This window comes from Lepus europaeus, chromosome 11 (genome assembly GCF_033115175.1).
Source record: "Lepus europaeus isolate LE1 chromosome 11, mLepTim1.pri, whole genome shotgun sequence".
Lineage (NCBI taxonomy): Eukaryota > Metazoa > Chordata > Mammalia > Lagomorpha > Leporidae > Lepus > Lepus europaeus.
The window spans coordinates 116,241,880-116,264,475 of record NC_084837.1 but is presented as its reverse complement, the minus strand read 5'-3'; the positions used below and the strand labels follow the sequence as shown (position 1 = coordinate 116,264,475).

At 44.9% G+C, this 22,596-nt stretch overlaps 1 protein-coding gene across 6 annotated transcripts in view; it reads left to right on the top strand.

The window, feature by feature from the left end:
• The window catches only part of LRRC49 (leucine rich repeat containing 49), a 191,667-nt gene that overhangs the window by 27,508 nt on the left and 141,563 nt on the right, over positions 1–22,596 (top strand). For all 6 annotated transcript variants that reach the window (XM_062206547.1, XM_062206543.1, XM_062206544.1 and 3 more), the window contains one exon: positions 2,365–2,508. In XM_062206547.1, coding sequence (XP_062062531.1) covers positions 2,365–2,508 — 144 coding nt within the window. The remainder of the gene's footprint in view (positions 1–2,364; positions 2,509–22,596) is intronic.

Genomic DNA, 22,596 nt, shown 5'->3' with positions numbered 1-22,596 from the left:
CTGCACCCACGTGGGAGACCCAGAAGAAGCTCTTGTCTCCTGGTTTGGGGTCGGCCTAGCTCCAGCCATTATGGCCATCTGGGGAGTGAACCAGCAGATGGAAGACCTCCCTCCCTCTCTCTCTCTGTTTCTGCCTCTCTGTATCTCTGCCTTTCAAATAAATAAATAAATCTGAAAGGAAGGAAGGAGGGAGGGAGGAGGGAGGGAGGAGGGAGGGAGGAAGAGCAGGCCTAGCTAGCAGAAGAGAGAAAGATGCTCCATGCGTGTCATGCAGATGCACCCTCTCACTCATACCTTTCTTGAGCTCAGGAAAGTTTTATGTTTCAATGTTGCTTCTTTTCAGTTTGTATTTTCTGTATCTATATTGCTTGTTTTCCTTTTCCCTGTGTTATTTTTGTTCTTCCTCTGTTTTCCTTGAGTTTTTTGGGAGAATTTCTTTCCTTTTTAAGATTTAGTTTAAAAATATTTATTTATTTATTTATTTAAAAGGTAGAGTTACGGAGAGGGAGAGGGAGAGGGAGAGGGAGAGGGAGAGGGAGAGGGAGAGGGAGATGGAGAGGGAGAGGGAGATAGAGATAGAGATAGAGATAGAGATAGAGATAGAGAGATCTTCCATCTTCTGGTTCATTCCCTAAATGGCTGGAACGGCCAGGGCTGGGCCAGGCCGAAGCCAGGAGCCCGGAACTCTACCTGGATCTCCCACATGGGTACAAGGGTCCAAGTTCTTGGACCATCTTCTGCTGCTTTCCCAGGCCATTAGCAGGGAGCTGGATAGGAAGTGGAGCAGCTGGGATTCCAGCCGGCCTCCATATGGGATACAGGAGCCACAGGCTGTGGTTTTACCTAGTATGCCACAGAGCCAGCCCCAGGAGAATTTCTTAAGCTCATGTTGACATTACTGATTTCTGTTTCTGTTTTGCTTCATTTAAAATTCTACAAGTGTCACTTATTTAGTTTTGAAGTGTTTTATTCCATATCTTAGAGTTATCTGCAAGTACTCATAACCTTGTTTGTTTTCAATTTTTATAAAACTTATTTCACTGTATATTAGTTAGATAAGGAATATTAGAACAAATTCTAAACATGTTCAGAGGTTACCTTTATATGTTACTGAATTTACAATGAACACATGTTTTTCTTCTCAATCCTAGATGGAATTCGGGTTAGAATCTGGGTCATGTCTCTTGAATATAAGAGAGGGTCCAAAAACAGCCTGGAAACCAGATCATAAATCTAAAGAAGGCTCTTTTAGCTGGCTTCTGTTTGAAGTGCTCGACTGAAACTCGATAATACCGTAGTGGCAGGACAGATGAACAAATTCAGTTCATGGGCCGGCGCCGTGGCTCAACAGGCTAATCCTCCGCCTTGCGGCGCCGGCACACCGGCTCGGGGCGCCGGATTCTGTCCTGGTTGCTCCTCTTCCAGGCCAGCTCTCTGCTGTGGCCAGGGAGGGCAGTGGAGGATGGCCCAAGTGCTTGGGCCCTGCACCCCATGGGAGACCAGGATAAACACCTGGCTCCTGCCATTGGATCAGCGCAGTGCGCCGGCCGCAGCGCGCCAACCGCGGCGGCCATTGGAGGGTGAACCAACGGCAAAAGGAAGACCTTTCTCTCTGTCTCTCTCTCACTGTCCACTCTGCCTGTCAAAAAAAAAAAAAAAAATCTTCAGTTCATGATTGTGGGATTCATTTGCTTAACATTTAGAAGGGAAGCGTTGAGTTCGAGACACATTAGGGTGATGCTTCCTAAGGACCCCTCCTCGTGGCCCACTGTGCTGTGCTTGCCCTGTTAGTATAGTTTAGATGATGCTGCCTAGCACCTCGTCGTGGTGCTGCAGTTTTAACTTCCACCCAGAGCCCTCTGCTGCAGCACATGCATATTCCATGACTCAGGTCCTTCTGTTCCAAACAGGAGAGTGCCCAGCATACTGTACCTTGACTAAGCACTCCCACCAACAAAACAGTGTCCATCCTCGCTTCCCCAGGGATCCTAGTTCCTTGACTTTTTCTGTTCATTCCTGCCTGCTCCCAGGATCACCAAGCCAGAACCTGGTGGCATTTCCCTTCTTGCAGACTTGGTGTGTCAGAGCAGGTGAGCATGCCTTGTGCTCACAGTGAGTTTCTGTTGGGCAGGTAGAGTGCCGCCCTCACAAGAGCTGCGGCATTGGGCACTTAGGGTTTCCCCTTTGATGGGCTCATTGGTTATCTGATGAAAGTCACTTTGAATACTCATTGTGGTCAAGTTGTAAAATCTGACCTTTAGTTAATTTTTACAAGTTAAATGACTTCATATTATCCACAACACAGGAGGTTGGAAATAGATTGTAAATGTCCTAATAATCCCTACTCCATTTTTTTTCTTACAGATTACCAAAATTGAAAATGTCAGTCATTTGTGTGATTTGAGAGTTTTAAATCTTGCCAGGAACCTTTTAAGTCACGTCGATAATCTTAATGGACTGGATTCACTGACCGAACTTAACCTGCGACACAATCAAATCAGTTTTGTGGTGAGTGTTACGATGGAATCCCTCTGTGCTCTCTGGAGTTTCTTTCAGCACAAGGGTGCAGATGTTACAGCATTGCTGTCTACAAAGTAAAAATCTGCTGTTACTACATTTGTTCCTGAATTTTGGAATTGTAGGTATAATCATTCAACTTTGGAATGCTGATTTGGGAATTCTTAAGGTGTTTTCCATTGTAAAGGATCAGTACAAAATTAGAAACAGAATAGCAGTGTCTTCTTTAAATGATCGGGCAGCTGTGCAGGACTCCTGAATCCTTTCTCTTCTGTCCTTGGTGTGGACTTAGTAAGAAGGTACTGGTGGGGACTGGAATTTGAGGAATTATGGCCCTGAGAGGGGAGGCTCGGGCGGCGCAGACACATAAATCCCATATCCTTGGCAGACCGCAGAGGCCTAGTTCCAGCCCAGCTTTGTCTCTCATTGGCTGTGTGGCCTTGGGTAAATAACTTTAGCTTGCTGGGCCCCAGCGTCGTGTTTTCCTAAACGGAGGACGTTAGGCAGTTTATCACTAGGGCTTCTTGGCTTGCTGCCCCTGAGAACATAAAGATGGTGGAGAACTGGGCCGTGAGCAATGTGGATTACAGGATTACAGGAGACTCGTGAACTCTGAGACAAACGGATTTGTGGTTTTGCTGAAGATCAGCTTGCTGCTGAGCCAGTGCTGAGTGTGTGTGACAAAGGCCATAGCTTCTGATGATTCGTAAAACATGATTTGTTTTTTCCTTAAGTTTTCTTTTGTTTAAACACTATAGCAAAAGTGCCTTAGGTTTTCTCTGCTGTCACTTAAGTACTTTTTTTTTTTTTTTGCCAGGCAGAGTTAGACAGTGAGAGAGAGACAGAGAGAAAGGTCTTCCTTCTGTTGGTTCACTCCTCTAATGGCCACTATGGCCGGTGCTGCGCCGATCCGAAGCCAGGAGCCGGAGCTGGGTACTTCCTCCCAGGCTCCCATGTGGGTGCAGGGACCCAAGCACTTGGGCCATCCTCCTCTGCCCTCCCGGGCCACAGCAGAGAGCTGGACTGGAAGAGGAGCAACCGAGACTAGTACCCGGCGCCCAAATTGGGACTAGAACCCGGGGTGCCGGCGCTGCAGGCAGAGGATTAGCCAAGTGAACCACGCCACTGGCCCCACTTAAGCACTTTTAAAAGCACCATCTAACTCTTACTCTTTCAAAATACTGCGTCCTTTGGTAAAGATAAAGTATACTGTACGTGGAACACTGGGAAGTGTGCAGTAAAGGGACAGAAGATGCCTCCTGGGGGCTGACGCTGTGGCATAGCAGGTTACTTCCACTTGCAATGTTGGCATTCCATATGGGGGCCAGTTCAAGTCCCGGCTGCTCTACTTCCAAACCAGCTCCCTGCTGATGGCCTGGGAAAAGCAGAGGCAGATGTTCCATGTGCTCTGGCCCTGCCACCCATGTGGGAGACCCAAATGAAGCTCCTGGACTCTGGCTTCAGCCTAGTCCAGCCCTGGCCATTGCGACCATCTGGGAAGTGAACCAACAGATGGAAGATCTCTCTCTCTATTGCTCTCTTTCTCTGTCTCTCTCCTAGTAACTCTGACTTTCAAATAAATTATTTTTTTAAAAAAGGTTTCTTCTCTGCAGCCCTCCTTGTACCTATTGATTTCCTGTTGAAAATTTTCCAGAAAAGCTGAACCAGGGAATGCTTGTGTAGGGTAATTTCAGAACCTTCTTTAAGGCATAGGTTTACTCTTGAACTTCCAAATTCTGTCTAGCCTTACGCAGATTGGATTTTAAATATGAGAATTGGACTATTTTAAATTTTTTTTAATGATATCCAGGCTGGGTTAATCTTGTGTTTCTGAGTTTGCTCAGTCAGGATTTATCCTGTTGTCAGGACAGAGTTTGCTGTGAATCCAAGAAAGCTTTGACACAGCGGGGAGCAGAAATCTGTGGGCTCTAGCATATTGCTGCCCATATCTTGATTTCATTTGGAATACATAACACATATCCAGGATGCTGCTTCCTGGATTTCCCTTGAATATTACACCTAATCATTGCTGTCATGGCATGGGCAGCAGAAACCACAGGATGAAAAAGGAAGCTGTGGGGCCGGTGCTGTGGCCTAGTGGGTTAAGCCACTGTCTGCCGTGACGTCATCCCATATGGGCGCTAGTTCGAGACCCAGCTGCTACACTTCCAATCCAGCTCTCAGCTGTGGCCTGGAAAGGCAGTGGAGGATGGCCCAAGTCCTTGGGCCTCTGCACCTGTGTGGGAGACCTGGAGGAGGCTTGTGGCTCCTGGCTTCGGATTGGTGCAGCTCCGGCCGTTGTGGCTAACTGGGGAGTGAACCAGTGGATGGAAGACCTCTCTCTCTCTCTCTTTCTGCCTCTCGTTCTCTCTCTGTATAAGTCTGACTTTCAAATAAATAAATAAATCTAAAAAAAAGAAAAAGAGGAAGCTGAGGAAGCTGTGTTAGTTTCTAAAGGCTTCATGAGAAGTGCACATCAGTTATAGGGAATTGTGAATATGCATATAAAGATAATGAAGAGACTTCATCCAACTCTTGTTTGTTTTTCCAAAGCATCCTTAAGACCTAAGGGACATTTAAATCTGAGGGTACATTTTTTACATTATCTTTTCTCCAAGGTAATTTATTATACTACTTTAAAAATTCTTTTGAATTTAAGAAGCAAAGAGATAGAGAATGGAGGAAGACAGACCGAGAGAACTCCCATCCACTGGTTCACTCGCCAAATGCCTGCAACTGCTGAGCCTGGGCCAGGCTAGAGCTGGGAGAGGGGACTCAGACCAGGCCTCCACATGGTGGCAGGAGCCCAGCTACGTGGGCTGCCATCTGCTGCCTCTCAGGGTCTGCACAGCAGACAGCTGGGATTGGGAGTGGACTTTGCTCCGAGGCCTGGACCCCTGTACCGAGTGCATACCTATCTGTCTGGATTTTGATTTTCCTCAGTGGCTGGTAATCTGTCTCTCCCTCTCTTTCTGATCCCCATATATTGGCAGACTTCCCTTTATGATGAGTGGGAGGGAAAAGGCAGGCTCACTCTGGAGTTACCAAAACAAGGGAGACGTTAGTTTTGAGGGTAGAAGGACTTCATTTGCGTGTGTGTGTGTGTGCATGCCTGCACCAGGGGAAGCTACTGTCTGTTTTCCCCATGTGACTCTACCGTAGAGTTTTGAATGCTCTCCGTAGACAGACTCCCACCTCTGTGTCCTTCCGTGACGAGGACTGTATTGTTGAGTCCAGTTGTGGAAGCTTTAGCAGAGCGTTTCTGCTGCCAGCTGCCGTGTGGATTATTTCCTGTGTGACAGACATGGGGGTGGCATGGGTGTGCTGGGGTGCAGGAGCAGCTGTCGGGCAGACCCTTCGTCGTGACAGGAGGCCCCGTCCGGGTCTGCGGTGAGGAGGCCCCGTCCGGGTCTGCGGTGAGGAGGCCCCGTCCGGGTCTGCGGTGAGGGAGGGGCTCTGCCAGGGAGAGCCGCCGCCCTGGAGGCTGTGCTGCAGAGCAGGTCTCCTGCTGTTCTGGCCTGAGGTCCTCTGTGCCCAGGGCTGCCTTCAGGAGGATCTCATCAGCTTCCCAGCTTCCAGCCACGCATCAGAAACATTGGCTGTTTAATGGACTCCTCGTGTCCTTAGGGTTTCCGGGAGTTTGCTCACTTTAGTGTACTTTTATTGCTTCATGCATTGGATCTTGGGATGAAGACAAATGCGTGCCTACTTCCCTGTCCTGAGCAGAAGCCTGTGGTGTCTGTGGTACAGAAGAGTCATCGTTTGCTTACTCACAAGTCCTTTTCCTAGAAATTGCAAATCAAGTATCTTCTCAATTTACATGATATCTTTCCTTTTTAAAATACGAAACATGAAAGAATAGGAAGTAATATTACCAATATGAAATAATAGGAAGTAATATTACCAATATTTATACATTTATCAACCAACATAATAAGTAAAAATCTTTCAAATATACACCAGACCGCTCATGTAACTCTTCCCCGATCTCATCCACTCTGTCCTTTGCAGAGGTGACCTGGTTCTGCATTCGCAAGGGTTTAGTCCCGTACTCGTCTGCTCCCATTTCCCTCTGCATGTGCATTCCCAGTCTGTAGCAGTTGTTTGCATGCTTATAAGTGTTCTTTAAATGGTATCATACTGCATATGTCTTCTTTTTATAAAAATGTATTTATTTATTTGAAAGGAAGAGTATTAGGGAGAGAGAGACAGAGGGAGAAGGAGAGAGACAGACAGACACAGCTCTTCCATCTGCTGGCTCACTCTCCAATGGCCACAGTGTCTGGGGCTGGGACAGGGTGACTCCAGGAGCTTGGAACTCCATCTGAATTTCCCACCTAGATGGCAGGGCCCCAAGTACTGGGCCGTCCTCTGCTGCTTTCTCAGGCTCATTAGCAGAGAGCTGGATCAGAAGTGGAGCAGCTGGGACTCAAACCAGCATTCTGATATAGGATGCTAGAGTTGAAAGTGGCAGCTTAGCCCACTGAGCCACAATGCCAGCCCCTGCATGTATCTTCTGTCAGCTGGCTTTATTCTGTCAGTTATTTTTATTATCATTATGTCTTGAGATTTATCCTTGTAGACAGTTGTAGCTCTCATTTATTAATTTTCATTATAATGTATTCAATGTTGTGATTGTAATTATTCATTCTTTTATACATTAATAATCATTTTTTGTTATTATAAAGTAGCATCAATAAGATTTTCATACTTTTTAATGCATATGTGTAACAGTTTCTATAAGGATGGTGACTTCATACCCTTTGGTCATAGTCTATAGTAATAAGTAAAGTTTACATTGAAATCAAATTATTATATACTTATATGGGTACAGTATAAATAATGAAAATAAGCTATTTAAGAAACTATACCTACTCACTGTATTACTGTATGTTCTATTCTATGTAACACTAGTCTAAAAAAAAAATCAGTCTCAACCCACCAAACTGATTTATTTTGTGATTAGTGAGAAATTGGTTGCAACCTGTATTTGAATGACAGTGTTGGTGGTAGACAGTGGGAGGAGCATCGTTCAGGGCAGGGTCATGCTGTCAGACCGCGTATCTGACAGCAGCAGGTTTTCCCAAGGTGGCCATACCAAATTGCATTTCCATCAGAGTTGCCTGAGAGTTCCTATAAATCACGTCTTTGTTGACACTTAATGTCATTAGACCTTTTATTTCTGCCTTTTTTTAAAAAAAATATTTATTTGAAAGAGAAAGAGAGAGAGAGAAAAAGAGAGAGAGAGAGACAGATAAGAGATCTTCCATTCCTGGTTTACTCCCCAGATGGTTGCAATGGCCAGCGCTGGATCAGGCCAAAGCCAGGAGTCAGGAACTTCTTCCGGTCTCCCATATGGGTAATAGGGGGTCCATCTCTGTGCTGCTTTCCCAGGCTCATTAGCAGGGAGGTGGATCAGAAGTGGAGCAGCCAGGACACGAACCAGCACCCATATGGATGCTGGTGTCACAGGCAGCGGCTTTACCTGCTACGCCACAATACTGGCCCCTTCTGCCTATCTTTTAACAGTGGAGTTATGTTGCATAGAAATTTTAATTTTAATTTTCCAGTAAGATTGAATGCCTTTTTATCTTTTTTTATCTTGAAATTGCCTCTCTTTCATTTATTTATTTATTAATTTGACAGAGTTTTAGACAGTGAGAGAGAGAGAGAGAGAGAAAAGGTCTTCCTTCCATTGGTTCACTCCCCAAATGGCTGCTGCGGCTGGCGTTGCACTGATCCAAAGCCAGGAGCCAGCTGCTTCTTCCTGGTCTCCCATGCAGGTGCAGGGGCCCAAGCACTTGGGCCATCCTCTGCTGCCTTCTCAGGCCACAGCAGAGAGCTGGACTGGAAGAGAAGCAGCTGGGACAGAACCTGGTGCCCATATGGGATGCCAGTGCTGCAGGTGGAGGATTAACCAAGTGAGCTATGGCGCCGGCCCGAAATTGCCTCTCTTATTAATAGACTTACCCTTTGCTCATTTTAATAACTGTTTTCCTCCTAGTTTTTAATATTTTGTTTCTGCTTTTGAGGAAAACTAATAGAAATGATCAATTCTCTTTATTGTTCCTGCATTTTGTTTGAAAAAATCCTTTCTTATAGGCTGAAGATAGATTTTTTTCTATATTGTCTAACAAAATGTTTTAAAAGATGTACTTATTTATTTATTTGAAAGGCAGAGTGACAGAAGGAAAGAGACAGAGAGATCTTCCATGCACTGGTTCACTCTGAAGATACCAGCAACAGCCAAGGCTGGAACTTTATCCCAGTTTCCCACATGGTTGCAGGAACCCAAGCACTTGGGCCTCCATCTGCTGCCTTCCCAAGTGCATTAGCAGGAAACTGGATTGAAAGTGGGGAGCTGGGACTTGAACTGGCACTCCAGTATGAGATGCTGGTATCCCAAGTTGCAGTTTAACCCACTGTGCCACAATGGCCACCTCATCTAACAAAAATTTTAAGAGTGTTTTTTTGCATTTACATGTTTCATCTATTTTAAATTGATTTTTGCCTGTGGAGTGAAGTTGAAATTCATTTTGTTCTCTGATGCTAATAACATTTTTTCCTGCTATAATAATAATAATTGTCCTAGCATCATTTATTAACACATGAATTCTCTTTGAATGGTCATTTTGGCACAATGTTAGGACATTGCTAGGAATCTTTCACTTTGAATCCTAGCTCCACTCCTAATTCCAGCTTCCTTCTGCTGCGTCCCCTGGGGGGCAACAGATGACGGCTCAGGTGGTTGGGTCCCCGCCGCCACGTGAGAGACCCAGCCTGAGTTCTCAGTTTCCAGCCGCGGCATTGCGAGTACTTGAGGAGTGAACCAGGAGACACTTGATCTCTGTCTTTCTCTTTTCTGCCTTTCAATGAAATAAAATAAACTTTTAAAAGATAGAAAAATGAATTCTTTGTGTTTGGCATCCTACTTGGCAACGTCTCCCTCCATCTAGCAAACTGAGTTTCCACACCTGCGTAGCTATGTGTCTGGGCTCTCTGTGTACCTGGCAGAGTGAGAAGTCTTCAGAGGAGTGTTTGTTCCACCCTAACAGCCAGTAGAATGGTTTCCCTCCCTTCCTCCTCCTGGCCCCTTCCTCCACTCTCTCCCCCTCCCTTCCTTCTCTCTGTCTTTCTTTCATTCCTTTTTTTTTTTTTTTTAATCATTTTGGTACTTTGTTTCTATATAATCTAGAAATGGCATGTGACCCTGCAGGAAAAACCTGACTGGTCTGTTTGATTGGAATTTTTTTGAATTTGAAGGCAATTGATGCTTTTATGACACTTAGTCTTCCAGCTCATTTACTGATTTGTATATTTTTCCCATAGATAAGAATTTATGTTTTTTGTTTGCTTTCTTCCTAGGTATCTTATTCTTTTTTGTTACTATTATAAACATTTTAGTCAGAAATGATTTCTTGCTGTTGCTAGTATATGTTGTTACAGTTGATATGGTTATTAATCTTTTATCTAACAACCTTGCTCTGAACCCCTAATTCTAATCCTGTGCCTGTAGATTATCTAGGTTTCTCTTTTGTCCTAATCATTATATATTTTTGGCCTAGTCTGAATGTCTGTCCCTCTAAAATTCCTAAAACCTAATCAGGCGGGGCTTTCAGGAGGTGATTAGGAGACTGAGACCCGTGCCCTCCTACGAGAGACACGCAGGCGCTCCTCTGCCCACCTGCCGTGGGAGGATGTAGCACAGAAGGGGGCGCTGCTAGATACCAAATCTGATGCCACCTTGATCTGGGGCTCTCCAGCCTGAAGAACTGTGAGCCGTGCCTCTTGTTTCCGACTTCCCCAGTGAATGGTATTGTGTCTAGCAGCCCAAATGCACTGAGGCCGTTGTATTCTTCTTGTTTTACTGAGCTGGGCAGAGTGTCCTGTACAAAGTTGAGTTGAGGGCAACGGGTGGCCATGCCTGCTTTGTTCCTGGTTTTAAAGGGGAGGCGTCACGATCTCTGCCCACTGGGTGCCCTTCACCTGAACAAACTGCCTTCTGTGTGATTGTTGGGCTTTATGAAGTGTTTTTCTTTCTTTGTTTTTAAAACATCTATTTGTTTATTTGAAACACAGAGGTAGAGAGGTAGAGAGAGAGAGAGAGAGAGAGAGAGAGAGAGAGAGAGGTCTTCCATCCACTGTTTCACTCCCTAGATGGCCACAACGGCTGGAGCTGCACCAATCTGAAGCCGGGGCCAGGAGCTTCTTCCAGGTCTCCCATGTGGGTACAGGGGCCCAAGGACTTGGGTCATCTTCTACTGCTTTCCCAGGCCATAGTAGAGAGCTGGAATGGAAGTGGAGCAGCCAGGTCTTGAACCAGCACCCATATGGGATGCTGGCACTGCAGGTGGCAGTTTTACCCACTACGCCACAGTGCCAGCCCTGAAGTGTTTTTCTACAATCCTAGAGTGATCACATAGTTTCTTTTCTTGTTTACTCTATTAAATTTATAAATTATCTTGTAAGGTTTTATAGTAACTTGTTTCATCATTCTTAGTCATTTATATTAGACTATATTTCACAAACACTCCTGGATTATTTTGCTAATATTTTATTTACTACATTTGTTTTTGTGATAACAAATGAGATTGACTTGTGATTTCTTTTCCTTTTATTATTCTTTCCTAGTATCAATGTTATACTAACCTCAAAAATAAGTTGGATTTTGCTTATATTTTGGTATTTTATAGCTCTCAATTTTGATTTCATATTTGATATAAATCTCAAAGTATGTGAGATAAAACTGGTGTATCCTTGAATATTTGGTAGAACTTATCCATAAAATATTATGGATAGTTTAAAATTATTGATTCAGGAATAATATCACATATGTGTTTTTTTTTTTTTTTAATTTTTATTTGACAGATAGAGTTAGACAGTGAGAGAGAGAGAGACAGAGAGAAAAGTTCTTCCTTCCATTGGTTCACCCCCCAAATGGCTGCTATGGCTGGCACTATGCCGATCCGAAGCCAGGAGCCAGGTGCTTTTCCTGGTGTCCCACGTGGGTGCAGGTGCCCAAGCACTTGGGCCATCCTCCACTGCCTTCCCAGGCCACAGCAGAGAGCTGGACTAGAAGAGGAGCAATCGGGACTAGAACCTGGCACCCATATGGGATTCCTGCGCCACAGGCGGAGGATTAGCCAAGGGAGCCACGGTGCCGGCCTTCACATATTTGTTTTGATAGTTTTCTGTCATCTAATTTCATTTTTCTTTTTGCTATTTTTCCTCCTTGGCCTGTCTAATAAAATTTATTTATGCTTTCTTTTTTCTTATTAAGTGTTGCTTATTTTACTAGTAGTTTCAAAGAACCCACTTTTGGTTTTGTTGAACCTCATTATGGCCTTTTAAAAATACTACTTTAATGGTTTTTCTCTTTCTTGTTTCATCTATTTTCTTTTTCAAGTTTTGCATTAGATATATTAATTTTCAGTCTTAAGTCTATAAATTTCCTTCTAAGTGAAACTCTTTTTCCTGCTGATGTAGACTTTTTTTTCCTTTAAAAACTCTCCCAAAGACCGAGGCCTCACTCCTTCCTCTACTGTGCCGGTTGGTTGGGTGGGGTCCCTGTCGCAGCTTGTACTCCCAAATAAACCCTACTTTTGCAGTTCGGTGTGATCGGGTTGCTAATAGCTTCTTGGGGATCTACTTATCTGGGCACAACACTAAGAACTACTGTTGTCCACAAAACTTGACATTTTTTTCTTTTAAGATTTTTAAATTTTATTTTATTTGAAAGAGTTACAGAGAGAGGTAGAGACAGAGAGAGAGGTCTTCCATCCGCTGGTTCACTCCCTAGATGGCTGCAATGGCCGGAGCTGCGCTGATCTGGAGCCAGGAGCCAGGAGCTTCAAGCTTCCTCCGGGTCTCCCACATGGGTGCAGGGTCCCAAGGCCTTGGGCCACCTTCTACTGCTTTCCCAGGCCATAGCAGAGAGCTGGATCAGAAGTGGAACAGCTGGGACTAGAACTGGCACCCATATGGGATGCTGGCGCAACAGCCAGGGCTTTAATCTGCTGCGCCACAGCGCCGGCCCTAACATTTAGTATTTTTATTATCACTTAGTCCTAAGTATTCTCAGCGCCCCATTATGACTTTGATTTATGAATTACTTAGAACTGTTTTTTGAATTTTAAAATGTGTGGATTTCTTCTTCATTCTTTTCTAGTTTCTTCATTGCCATCTCTTTCTAATTTAACTGTATTGTGGTCAGTGTATGTAGAGTTTATGTAAATGGTTCTCTGAAGTTTGTTGAGGTTGGTTTTATTGCCTGGTATGTGGTCAGATGTTGCTGTGGATTTGTTCTGAGAGGAGGAGCGTGGTGGGGGCAAGAGGCGCGGAGTCACCACACAGACCCGGGAGGTGGGTGAAGGCGGGCCAGAGGCGAGCGTCTACAGACTCGTTTATTCCAGTTGGTACAGCAGCTTAGATAGCCGACGCAGCCAATCCAGGGCTGTCAAGGGACGGTTTATGCCCTAACCAATCACAGCCTGTCGCCAGGCAGGTTCCGTTGCCAGGTGGGTTTCGAAGCCATTCCTGAGTAACTGACGCTTGCTTGCCAGCGGTCATCTTGGCACAGCTTTCTCTCCACCACAGTCAATATTTATAGTCAGCATTCTCTGTCGATATTTTTGTCTAATGTGTGGTCAGTATTTTGAAGCTGTTTCTTCATGTGAATGAGTTTAACACTGAGATGTTGTCTTGGTTGTGTGTTAGCTCTCTTACTAGCCTTTTCATTGAACAAGTGTTTTTTGAGCATGGAGTCTATGTAAGGTACTGTTGTAGACACATGGGATGTATCAGAATGCTCTTAATATGTATTGCCTTAATGTTTACTTAATCTTATATTAATACCAGCATTCTTTAGATATTTTTCTGGTATATCTTTTTTATTTATTAATAACCCTGTTGAAATTTTATTTGGCATCCTTTCAGAACTGTTACAATGATAGCATAAAGAATCCAGTACCCTTCACTCAGATTCCCTAAATGGTAATGTTTTGTTGCATTTGCTTTCTCTCTCTCTAGGTTACTTTCTCTTTTCCTGTCTTTCTATCTGTCAGCTTATATATCCATAATTTTCTGCCATCCATTTACAATTAAATTGTAGATACGATGCCCCCCTTTTACCACGTTAGTGTGATTTCTGAAGAGCAGGGAATTCTCTTATATAACCATGATCCATTATCAATATCAAGAAACTACCATTGATATACTGTTCATCTCATCTGTAAATCCCATCCAGATTTTTCCACTTGTCCCATTGAACATTATGCATCGCGCTCAGTTCTGTGTCCTCAGTCCTCTGTAATGTGGAAGAGTCCCAAGTCTGTCTTGTGTTTTGTGGTGTTTGTGAAGAGCATGGGCTGTGTTCTATGAAGCTCTCCATTTGGGACTGTCTGGTGCTGCTTCCTCAGGACTGGGTTCAGGCCATGCACCTCTGGTAGGAACGATGCGAAGTAATGCAGATGTGCTTTCCAGTGCATCGCCTGCGAGCGCTCTGACTTCCAACCTCTTGTGAAGAATGCATTGCTCCACGGCCGGCGCCGCGGCTCACTAGGCTAATCCTCCGCCTATGGCGCCAGCACCCTGGGTTCTAGTCCTGGTTGGGGTGCCGGATTCTGTCCCGGTTGCCCCTCTTCCAGTCCAGCTCTCTGCTGTGGCCCGGGAAGGCAGTGGAGGATGGCCCAGGTCCTTGAGCCCTGCACCCGCGTGGGAGTCCAGGAGGAAGCACCTGGCTCCTGGCTTTGGATCAGCGCGGTGCGCTGGCCACAGTGGCCATTGGAGGGTGAACCAACGGCAAAAGCAAGACCTTTTTCTCTGTCTCTCTCTCTCACTGTCCACTCTGCCTGTCCAAAAAAAAAGGGGGGGGGGCATTGCTCCTTTTTAAACATACAGTCTGATGAGTCCTGTCTTTTGACCGGGACTGTGTCTGCTTCACTAACTGTGCTCACTGGTATCTCACATTTGTCACTGTGGTGTTGTTCTAAGCTTCCTGTTCTGCCGGTTTTCCTGTCCCTTTCCTTATCCTGTGACTCATCTCAAGTTGATGAAGTTTTTTCTGCTCTTTCTTATCACCTTAGAATCATGGGCCCAGTAACCCTTCCCAGTTTACCTGCTTTTGTTACTAATATTTCTTTTTATCTTTCCACCATTAGACATGTTAATTGCTGCTGTTTTTCACTGTTGCTTCTTTGGACTCCCCTGTAGGCCTGTACAGGCTCAAGACTCCTTGCAGCATCTCCATCTTGCCTTCTTCCAAAACATAGCACTTGGAAAAAATAACTTGACAAATTGGTGCTTATAAACACTGTAGTTCTTTTTTCAGTTGTTGTTGAAAAATGTTTATTTTACCTTCATTGATGACTGGTGGTTTGACTTGGTTCACAAGTTTTTCCCCCAGATATTTGAAGATCATGTTCTTTTGTCTTTGACCTTCTGTTATTGCAACTAAAATGTCTTCTATCATTTTCCTTAAATTCAGGGGTCTTTATTTTCTTCCCATAGTTGCTTTTAAGCTTATAAGATATTAATTTTTTTTAAAAGATTCATTTATTATGTAATTGAAAGGTAAAGTTACAGAGACAAGGAGAGACAGAAAGAGAGGGAGAAGGAGAGAGAGAGAGAGAGAGAGAGAGAAAGAAAGAGATCTTCCACTAGTTCACTCCCCGATTCTCACGTTGAAGCCAAGGAGCTTCATCCAGGTCTCCCCACATTGGTGGCAGGGGCCCAAGTACTTGGGTCATCTTATATTGCTTTCCCAGGTACACTAGCAAGGGGCTGGATTGGAAATTGAGCAGCCAGGACTAGAACTGGTGCCCATATTGGATGTCAGCACTGCAGGTGGCAGCTTGATCCAATGTACCACAGTGCTGGCCCCGGTAAGATTTTTTAAAAAGTCTTTCAGATCTACTATGATGTGTCTAGATGTGGAACTATCTTATTTCACTAATTTGAGACATATAGTTTTCCACATTTCAACACCTCTGACATCTGGATGTGTGTTATAATCTGTGACATCTTAAAATCACTGCTGGACATGCTACTGCAATTTTATTGCCTGAATGTATGAGACCTTGGTTATATCTGTTTGTTTCATTTCAATTGTTGAGGCTACTTGTTTTGAGTTTCATCACTATTTAAAATGTTTTTAAAGATTACATCATGATTTGGCAGTGAAATGAGACAGTAGTCTATGTGCAAAAAGGCATGAGAATAGAACCAAAAGACATACATTTAGTATTAGTGAAACATATTTTTCACTGGAAGTGTGACTGCAATTCCACCTCTTCTTGCTTATTAACAACAAAACTTTAAACAGAAGATAACCTTGCACTGTAATTAATTATTGAGCTAGTTCTGAGCGCTTGCTGTCGTGTGCCAAGCAGTGCAATTGAAGGCTGGAGAGGATGAATCAACCCTGTGAAATAGATGGAAGAAACTTCAGAGTAACGAGAAGCTGTGCTAACAATTCATACTTGGTACTTGCTTTATTTTGCAATATCAAAACTTATGGAGCAGTGTCAGTAGCTTAGAAGAAAACCCTGCAGAGGGTGATGGAGCACATACACTTTCAGGATATTCATCTTCAATCTCTTCCTCCTCCTCTCCCCTCCTCCTTCCCTCCCTCCTCTCCCCTCCCCCTCCTCTATCTCCTCTTTCTCTTCTTCTTTCTTTTCCTTTTCATTATTTTTGGGAAAAGGAGAGGGAGAGAGAGAGAGATTGATTTTCCATCTGCTGGTTCACTCCCCAAATGTCTGCAGAAGCCAGGATTGGACCAGGCCAAAGCCAGGAGCCTGGAACCCAATCTGGGTCTCACATGGTTGTCAAGGTCCCAAATGCTTGAACCATCACCTGCTGCCTTTAGGGAATGCATTAGTGGGAAGATGGAATTAGAAGTGGAGTTGGAACTGATAGTCAGCCACTCTGACATGGTATGTGAGCATCCCATGCTGTGAGTGAGTGCTGCACCCCCATCAGTGTTCTTAGTGGCACAGAGGACAACATTGTGGTGTTTGTTTGTTTGTTTGTTTTTGACAGACATAGTTAGACAGTGAGAGAGAGAGACAGAGAGAAAGGTCTTCCTTCCGTTGGTTTACGCCCCCAGATGGCCTCTAAGGCCTGCATTCTGCGCCGATCTGAAGCCAGGAGCCAGGTGCTTCCTCCTGGTCTTCCATGCGGGTGCAGGGCCTAAGCACTTGCGCCATCCTCCACTGCCCTCCCGGGCCACAGCAGAGAGCTGGACTGGAAGAGGAGCAAATGGGACAGAACCTGGTGCCCTGACTGGGACTAGAACCTGGGGTGCTGGTGCCACAGGCAGAGGATTAGCCTAGTGAGTCGTGGTGCTGGAGTAACATTGTGTTAAAAGAATGTATCTTGAAAGGTGATTCAGAATTTTGCTCCAAATGTAAGACTTTTATTCCATAATGGACACAGTGATATACATAATGCTAACTGTACAACTGGATGATTTTTAAAAATTATTTTTAGGGACAGGCATTGGCAGAGCAGTAAAGATGCCAGTCGGGACACCCGTATTCCGTATTAGAGTACCTAGGCTTGAGTCCCAGCTACACTTCCAATGCCCACTTCCTGCTAATGCACATCCTGGAGGCAGCAGGTGATGGCTCAAGTATTTGGGTCCCTGCCACCCACATGGAAGACCTGGATTGAGTTCTGACTTCCAGTTTCAGCCTGGCCCAGACCCAGCCATTGTGGGCATTGTGGGAGTGAAGAAGCAGATAGGAACCCCTCTCTGTCAGATAAATAAACATGTAAAAGATTTTTAAAATTATTTTTCTTTTTTTTTACAGACAGAATTAGACAGTGAGAGAGAGAGAGAGAGAGAGAGGTCTTCCTTTTTCCATTGGTTCACCCCCCAAATGGCTGCTACGGCTGGCGCGCTGCGCCAATCTGAAGCCAGGAGCCAGGTGCTTCTCCTGGTCTCCCATGCAGGTGCAGGGCCCAAGCACTTGGGCCATCCTTACTGCCTTCCCGGGCCACAGCAGAGAGCTGGACTGGAAGAGGAGCAACCGGGACAGAATCCGGCACCCCAACTGTGAACCCGGGGTGCCGACGCAGTAGGCGTAGGATTAGCCAAGTGAGCCACGGTGCCAGCCAATTATTTTTATTTTCAGAAGCAGAGATAAAGATGGATCAATAGAGAGCTCCCGGTTCACTCCCCAAAGGCCTGCAACAGATAGGTCTGGGCTGGGGCTAAAGCCAGGATCTAGAACTCATTCCAGGTCTCCCACGCAGGTGGTGGGAGCCGTCACTCGAGCCAGCACCCATGCTCCCAGGGTCTGCAGTGACAGAAAGCTGGAGGAGCCAGTCAGAGACTGGACCCAGCCACTCTGATGTGGGCGGCAGTGCCTAAACCACCCTGCTGAAACCTCCCTCCCTGGAGCCAGTGTCGCGGCACACTGAGATAGGGAGCTGCCCATTAAGCCGCTGCCTATGTCTCTGGCCTCCTTTATTGGAGCGGTGGTTTGAGTCCTGGCTGCTGCACTTCTAATCCAGCTCCTTACTAATGCACCTGGGAAAGCAGCGGGACATGGCCCAAGTGTTTGGGTCCCTGAACCCACGTGGAAGACCAGGATGGAGTTCCTGGCTCCTGGCTTTGGCCTGGCCCGGCCCCAGCAGTGGCAGCCATTTAGGGAGTGAACCAGCAGATGGAAGATATCTCTTTTCCTCTCTCTAACTCTGCCTTTCAAATACACCAATCTTTAAAAATAAACACTTACTTCCCTCAATTTTTTAATGTTACTTTCATAGGACTACCTGCCAGATCTAGCTATAAAGCGTTTTTATCATCCCGAAAAGTTTTCTCTTGCCTCTTTCCACTCAGTACCTTCTCTTGGTCCACAGTTTTTCTGAATTCCATCTTGTCCCAGGTTCTTCACTGGTGGAAAGCTGGAAGCTGGAGTGCAGTCTTGACTCAACCCCGTCTCCTGGATATGGGATGCCAGCATCCCAGGTGGTGTTGTAACATGAGTGTACTCGCTTGTCCTCAGTATGATTTTTGTTTTTAAAGATTTATTGATATATTTGAAAGACAAAGTGATGCAGAGAGAGACAGATAGATGGACAAACGTCTTCCATCTGCTCTTTAGTCCTCAAATGCCCCAACAGCCAGGGCTAGTTGGGGCTGAAGCCCAAGGCCGTAGGAACTCACATGGGTGACAGGATCCCAAGGACATGGCCCATCATCCCAGGCATGTTAGCAGGAGCTGACTTGGAAGCATAGAGCAGCAGTACTCAAACCAGACGCTCTGATGTGGGGTGTGGGCCTCCCACGCAGCAGCAACCTGCTGTGCCACAATGCTTGCTTTCCCTGCCCAAGTAGGTATTTTTAGATTGTTGACTTGCTTATCTTCTAGAAACATAGAGCAATTTGCTTAGTCATTTTTCTATTCACAGTTATTTTATTTCCAACTTGGGGCTATTATGATGCATTGATATTCTTACAGTATTTTATTTATGTATATACTTTTGATGGGCATATGTCTGCATTTCCCTTAGGTTAATATGTAGGAGAGTTGTTATTGTGCTGTAGGATAGATAGATGTCACACTTCATTAGAAACATTTGGTATTGTCAGTCTTTATAATTGAACAATTCTATGATTCTCAATGTGGTTTTAATTAGCATTTCCTTGATGATCAATGATCTTGAACATCTTTTTGAGTGTCTTTTCATGCTTCATGAAGAATTAGTTCAATTGTATTGCCCATTAAAAATGGAGATGGTTCTCCTTTTGTATTTTAGAATTATGTCCTTTGTTGAGTATATCTTCTCTAAGATCTGTCTTTTTTACTTTCCTGTTTTTGAAATATAGAAGCTTTACATTTTAGTGAAGTAAAATTGTTTTCTTTTGTCATCAGTGTCTTTTTGTCCTTCCTGTCTGACAGATTGTTGCCTGTCCCCATAGTGTGACTGTGTTCTGTGTTTTCTTCCAGAAGGTTTGCCGGCTTTCTTTTCCATTTAGATCTTGATCCTCCTTTATTTAACTCTTCATATGCTGTGAGGCAGGGAGTCATGATTCATCTTCCCATGTATGGATGTCTGCTTTATTCATCGCTTTCATTGAAAAGCCTCCATTTCTCCTTTGAGTTGATGGGCATCTCTGTTGAAATCAAGGGAAAATGAGGTGCATCATTTTCTGGATCTGCTCGTCTGTTGCATCTTTTTGTCTACACCTGTGCCAAACCACAGCTGGCCAACCACGCTAGCCCTGTAGTACCAGCAGAGAGGGCGGGAGTGCACTAATACTCCAGTCATATAGGACCTGAGAGAGGGCGGGAGTGCGCTAATACTCCAGTCATATAGGACCTGAGAGAGGGCGGGAGTGCGCTAATACTCCAGTCATATAGTACCTGAGAGAGGGCGGGAGTGCGCTAATACTCCAGTCATATAGTACCTGAGAGAGGGCGGGAGTGCGCTAATACTCCAGTCATATAGTACCTGAGAGAAGGCGGGAGTGCGCTAATACTCCAGTCATATAGGAGCTGAGAGAGGGCGGGAGTGCGCTAATACTCCAGTCATATAGGAGCTGAGAGAGGGCGGGAGTGCGCTAATACTCCAGTCATATAGTACCTGAGAGAGGGCGGGAGTGCGCTAATACTCCAGTCATATAGGCGCTGAGAGAGGGCGGGAGTGCGCTAATACTCCAGTCATATAGTACCTGAGAGAGGGCGGGAGTGCACTAATACTCCAGTCATATAGGAGCTGAGAGAGGGCGGGAGTGCGCTAATACTCCAGTCATATAGTACCTGAGAGAGGGCGGGAGTGCGCTAATACTCCAGTCATATAGGAGCTGAGAGAGGGCGGGAGTGTGCTAATACTCCAGTCATATAGGACCTGAGAGAGGGCGGGAGTGCGCTAATACTCCAGTCAGATAGTACCTATAGATGGGCTAGACGGTCAACACATTTATTTTGCCCAGTTTACTTTTTGTGTATTTGTAAGAATATTTTGTTTAAAAATATGGCTAAGTAAATCTAAAAGCACTTTTTCAGTAATAATGAAGTAAAAATTCGGAGTGATAGATTATCATAAGTTTATTTTCTGCAAGCCCTGCATAAAATTGTTGTAAGATGTATTTGATAAAATATGCTAATTTTATTAGCATGCTTAAATATTCATGTTTCTTGAATCTATAGATTTCTATCTTTATTGACTATGGGGAAATTCAGGTTTTTCTCTTTCTGCTTTCCAGCCACCCACTACACATCTTATGGACCTCTTCTTTCTAGTCTTCACTCTGTGTGCTGTGAACAGTTTTATCATTCTTAATCTCCCTCTGGCATTTCTGCATACTTGCTCTCTAGTTCCACTTCAGATTCCTTAGCTTTCCCCTCGGTTAAGCTAATCTGGCTCTCGGTCCATTGACTGAGGTTTTCATAATGACCATCATGTTGTGTTTCTAGAAGCTCTGCTTGAAGGCCCAGTGTCCTTTGTTTCTTATGCCTTATTTTTCTCACGTTTTGATTTCTTTCATTCTTATGGCAGTTTTAGACATAGCTTCCATAATCTTTACTGAGTAACTACGTTTTATTCAATTTTTGTGGTTTTACATTTATTGTCTGGATTCTGCTGACTCTCACGTGAGGGATCTTCTCTTTACAGCTCAGTAGTGTGGGATGGTCAGGGTGCTGTGAAGTGTGAGTCCAGACAGTTTTGTGAGGCGTTTTAGGGGCATGGATTCCTGGGCCATTTTCTATGAGAGACCTTCTTACGCAGTGTTACAATGCAGATCTGAACTACAGATGTGAGGGAGGGAGGACCTCTGATAACGAGGTGGAGGCTTTCGTTCTCTTACGAAGACTGCACCTGCCCTTGGCCAGTGCCTGCCTGCGTGTCTGTTAGTTCCCCTGTAATTGTTTGTTCGTGGTGATTGTGATAGCGAAGTGGAAGAAAATCAGATGAACAGAGCAGGGTGGTCTGGAGTGGACGACAGCCATCCCCATAGACCGGGCAGTGAGCACACAGGGCCGGCCCGCGCCAGGTGCAGAGGCTTTCCCGTGTCATTTACGGTGTGGCTGGCTGTTCCCAGGGGGCTTCCTCCCATCTCTCCTTCCTGTGCTTCGTGTCTGCCTCCCAAAGTGATGGGAGCACTTTTTTTGTTTTCAAACTTGCTTAATGCTTTGTTAATAATGGTTCCCGGTTCTCAAAGTTAGTTTCCCCTATATATTCTTACTCTGATGTTTTGGATGACAGACTAGGCCACGGTAGTGCAAGCAGCTGTGATTTTATTATATAGCGATCTTTGTCCTACTTAGTGCATGCCAAACCTCCTTTCTCTTCTCTTCTCTTCTTCCTTCTCCCTCTGCAGGAAGCTGCTCTAAAAATAGCCCTCACGATAGATGCGCCACACACGGTCAGATTGCTGAATCATTTAGTTCTGTTCTGAAGTTCAGAGGCACAGGAGAAATAGTGTCCGAGCAGATAGAGTAAGCATGCTTCTCGGATGGCAACTCACCGTTCCTTTGAAAAACAGAAAATTATAATCTCAAAATGTTGTAGTAGTAAATTTTGTCTATTTTTAAAGGTTTGTATTTTCGGAGCATATGGTTTTAAATGTTCAAGACTATTCTGTGTGATCTTCAGCTTTGCCTTTGTTAAATGCAGTGCTGGAAACAGGCAGCAGACACCTGCCAGGTGAGCTGTAACTACCCCCCCACGCAGAGACTCGGTTCCTTCTGTGCCTCCTCCTAGGGGCCAGCATGCTGGCTGCTGTGTAGCAGTGTCCCTGCCCTGAGAAGAGGTAAAGAAGTGTTAGGGATGTTTAATGCTAGATGGTGAAATAAATACATTGCCTTTTCCTCCAAGACTTGAGGATTTAGCTTCCTTTCGTTATCTCTGACTCCATGTCTCCTTTCCCAATGATTCCAGAGGTCATTATGCCATATTAGATTGAAGAATGCTTGCCGCTCCAGAACGCCACCAGGAGGGCCTGTTCAGCACGCAGGGCTGGCAGGCGACAGGCACACCACACCGTCCCGGCTGTGGTGTCAAGGGCAGAGGCAAGCTGTTGATTTTTGTGGTTTTTGGTGGTTTTGGCTTAGGGCAGATTTTTTA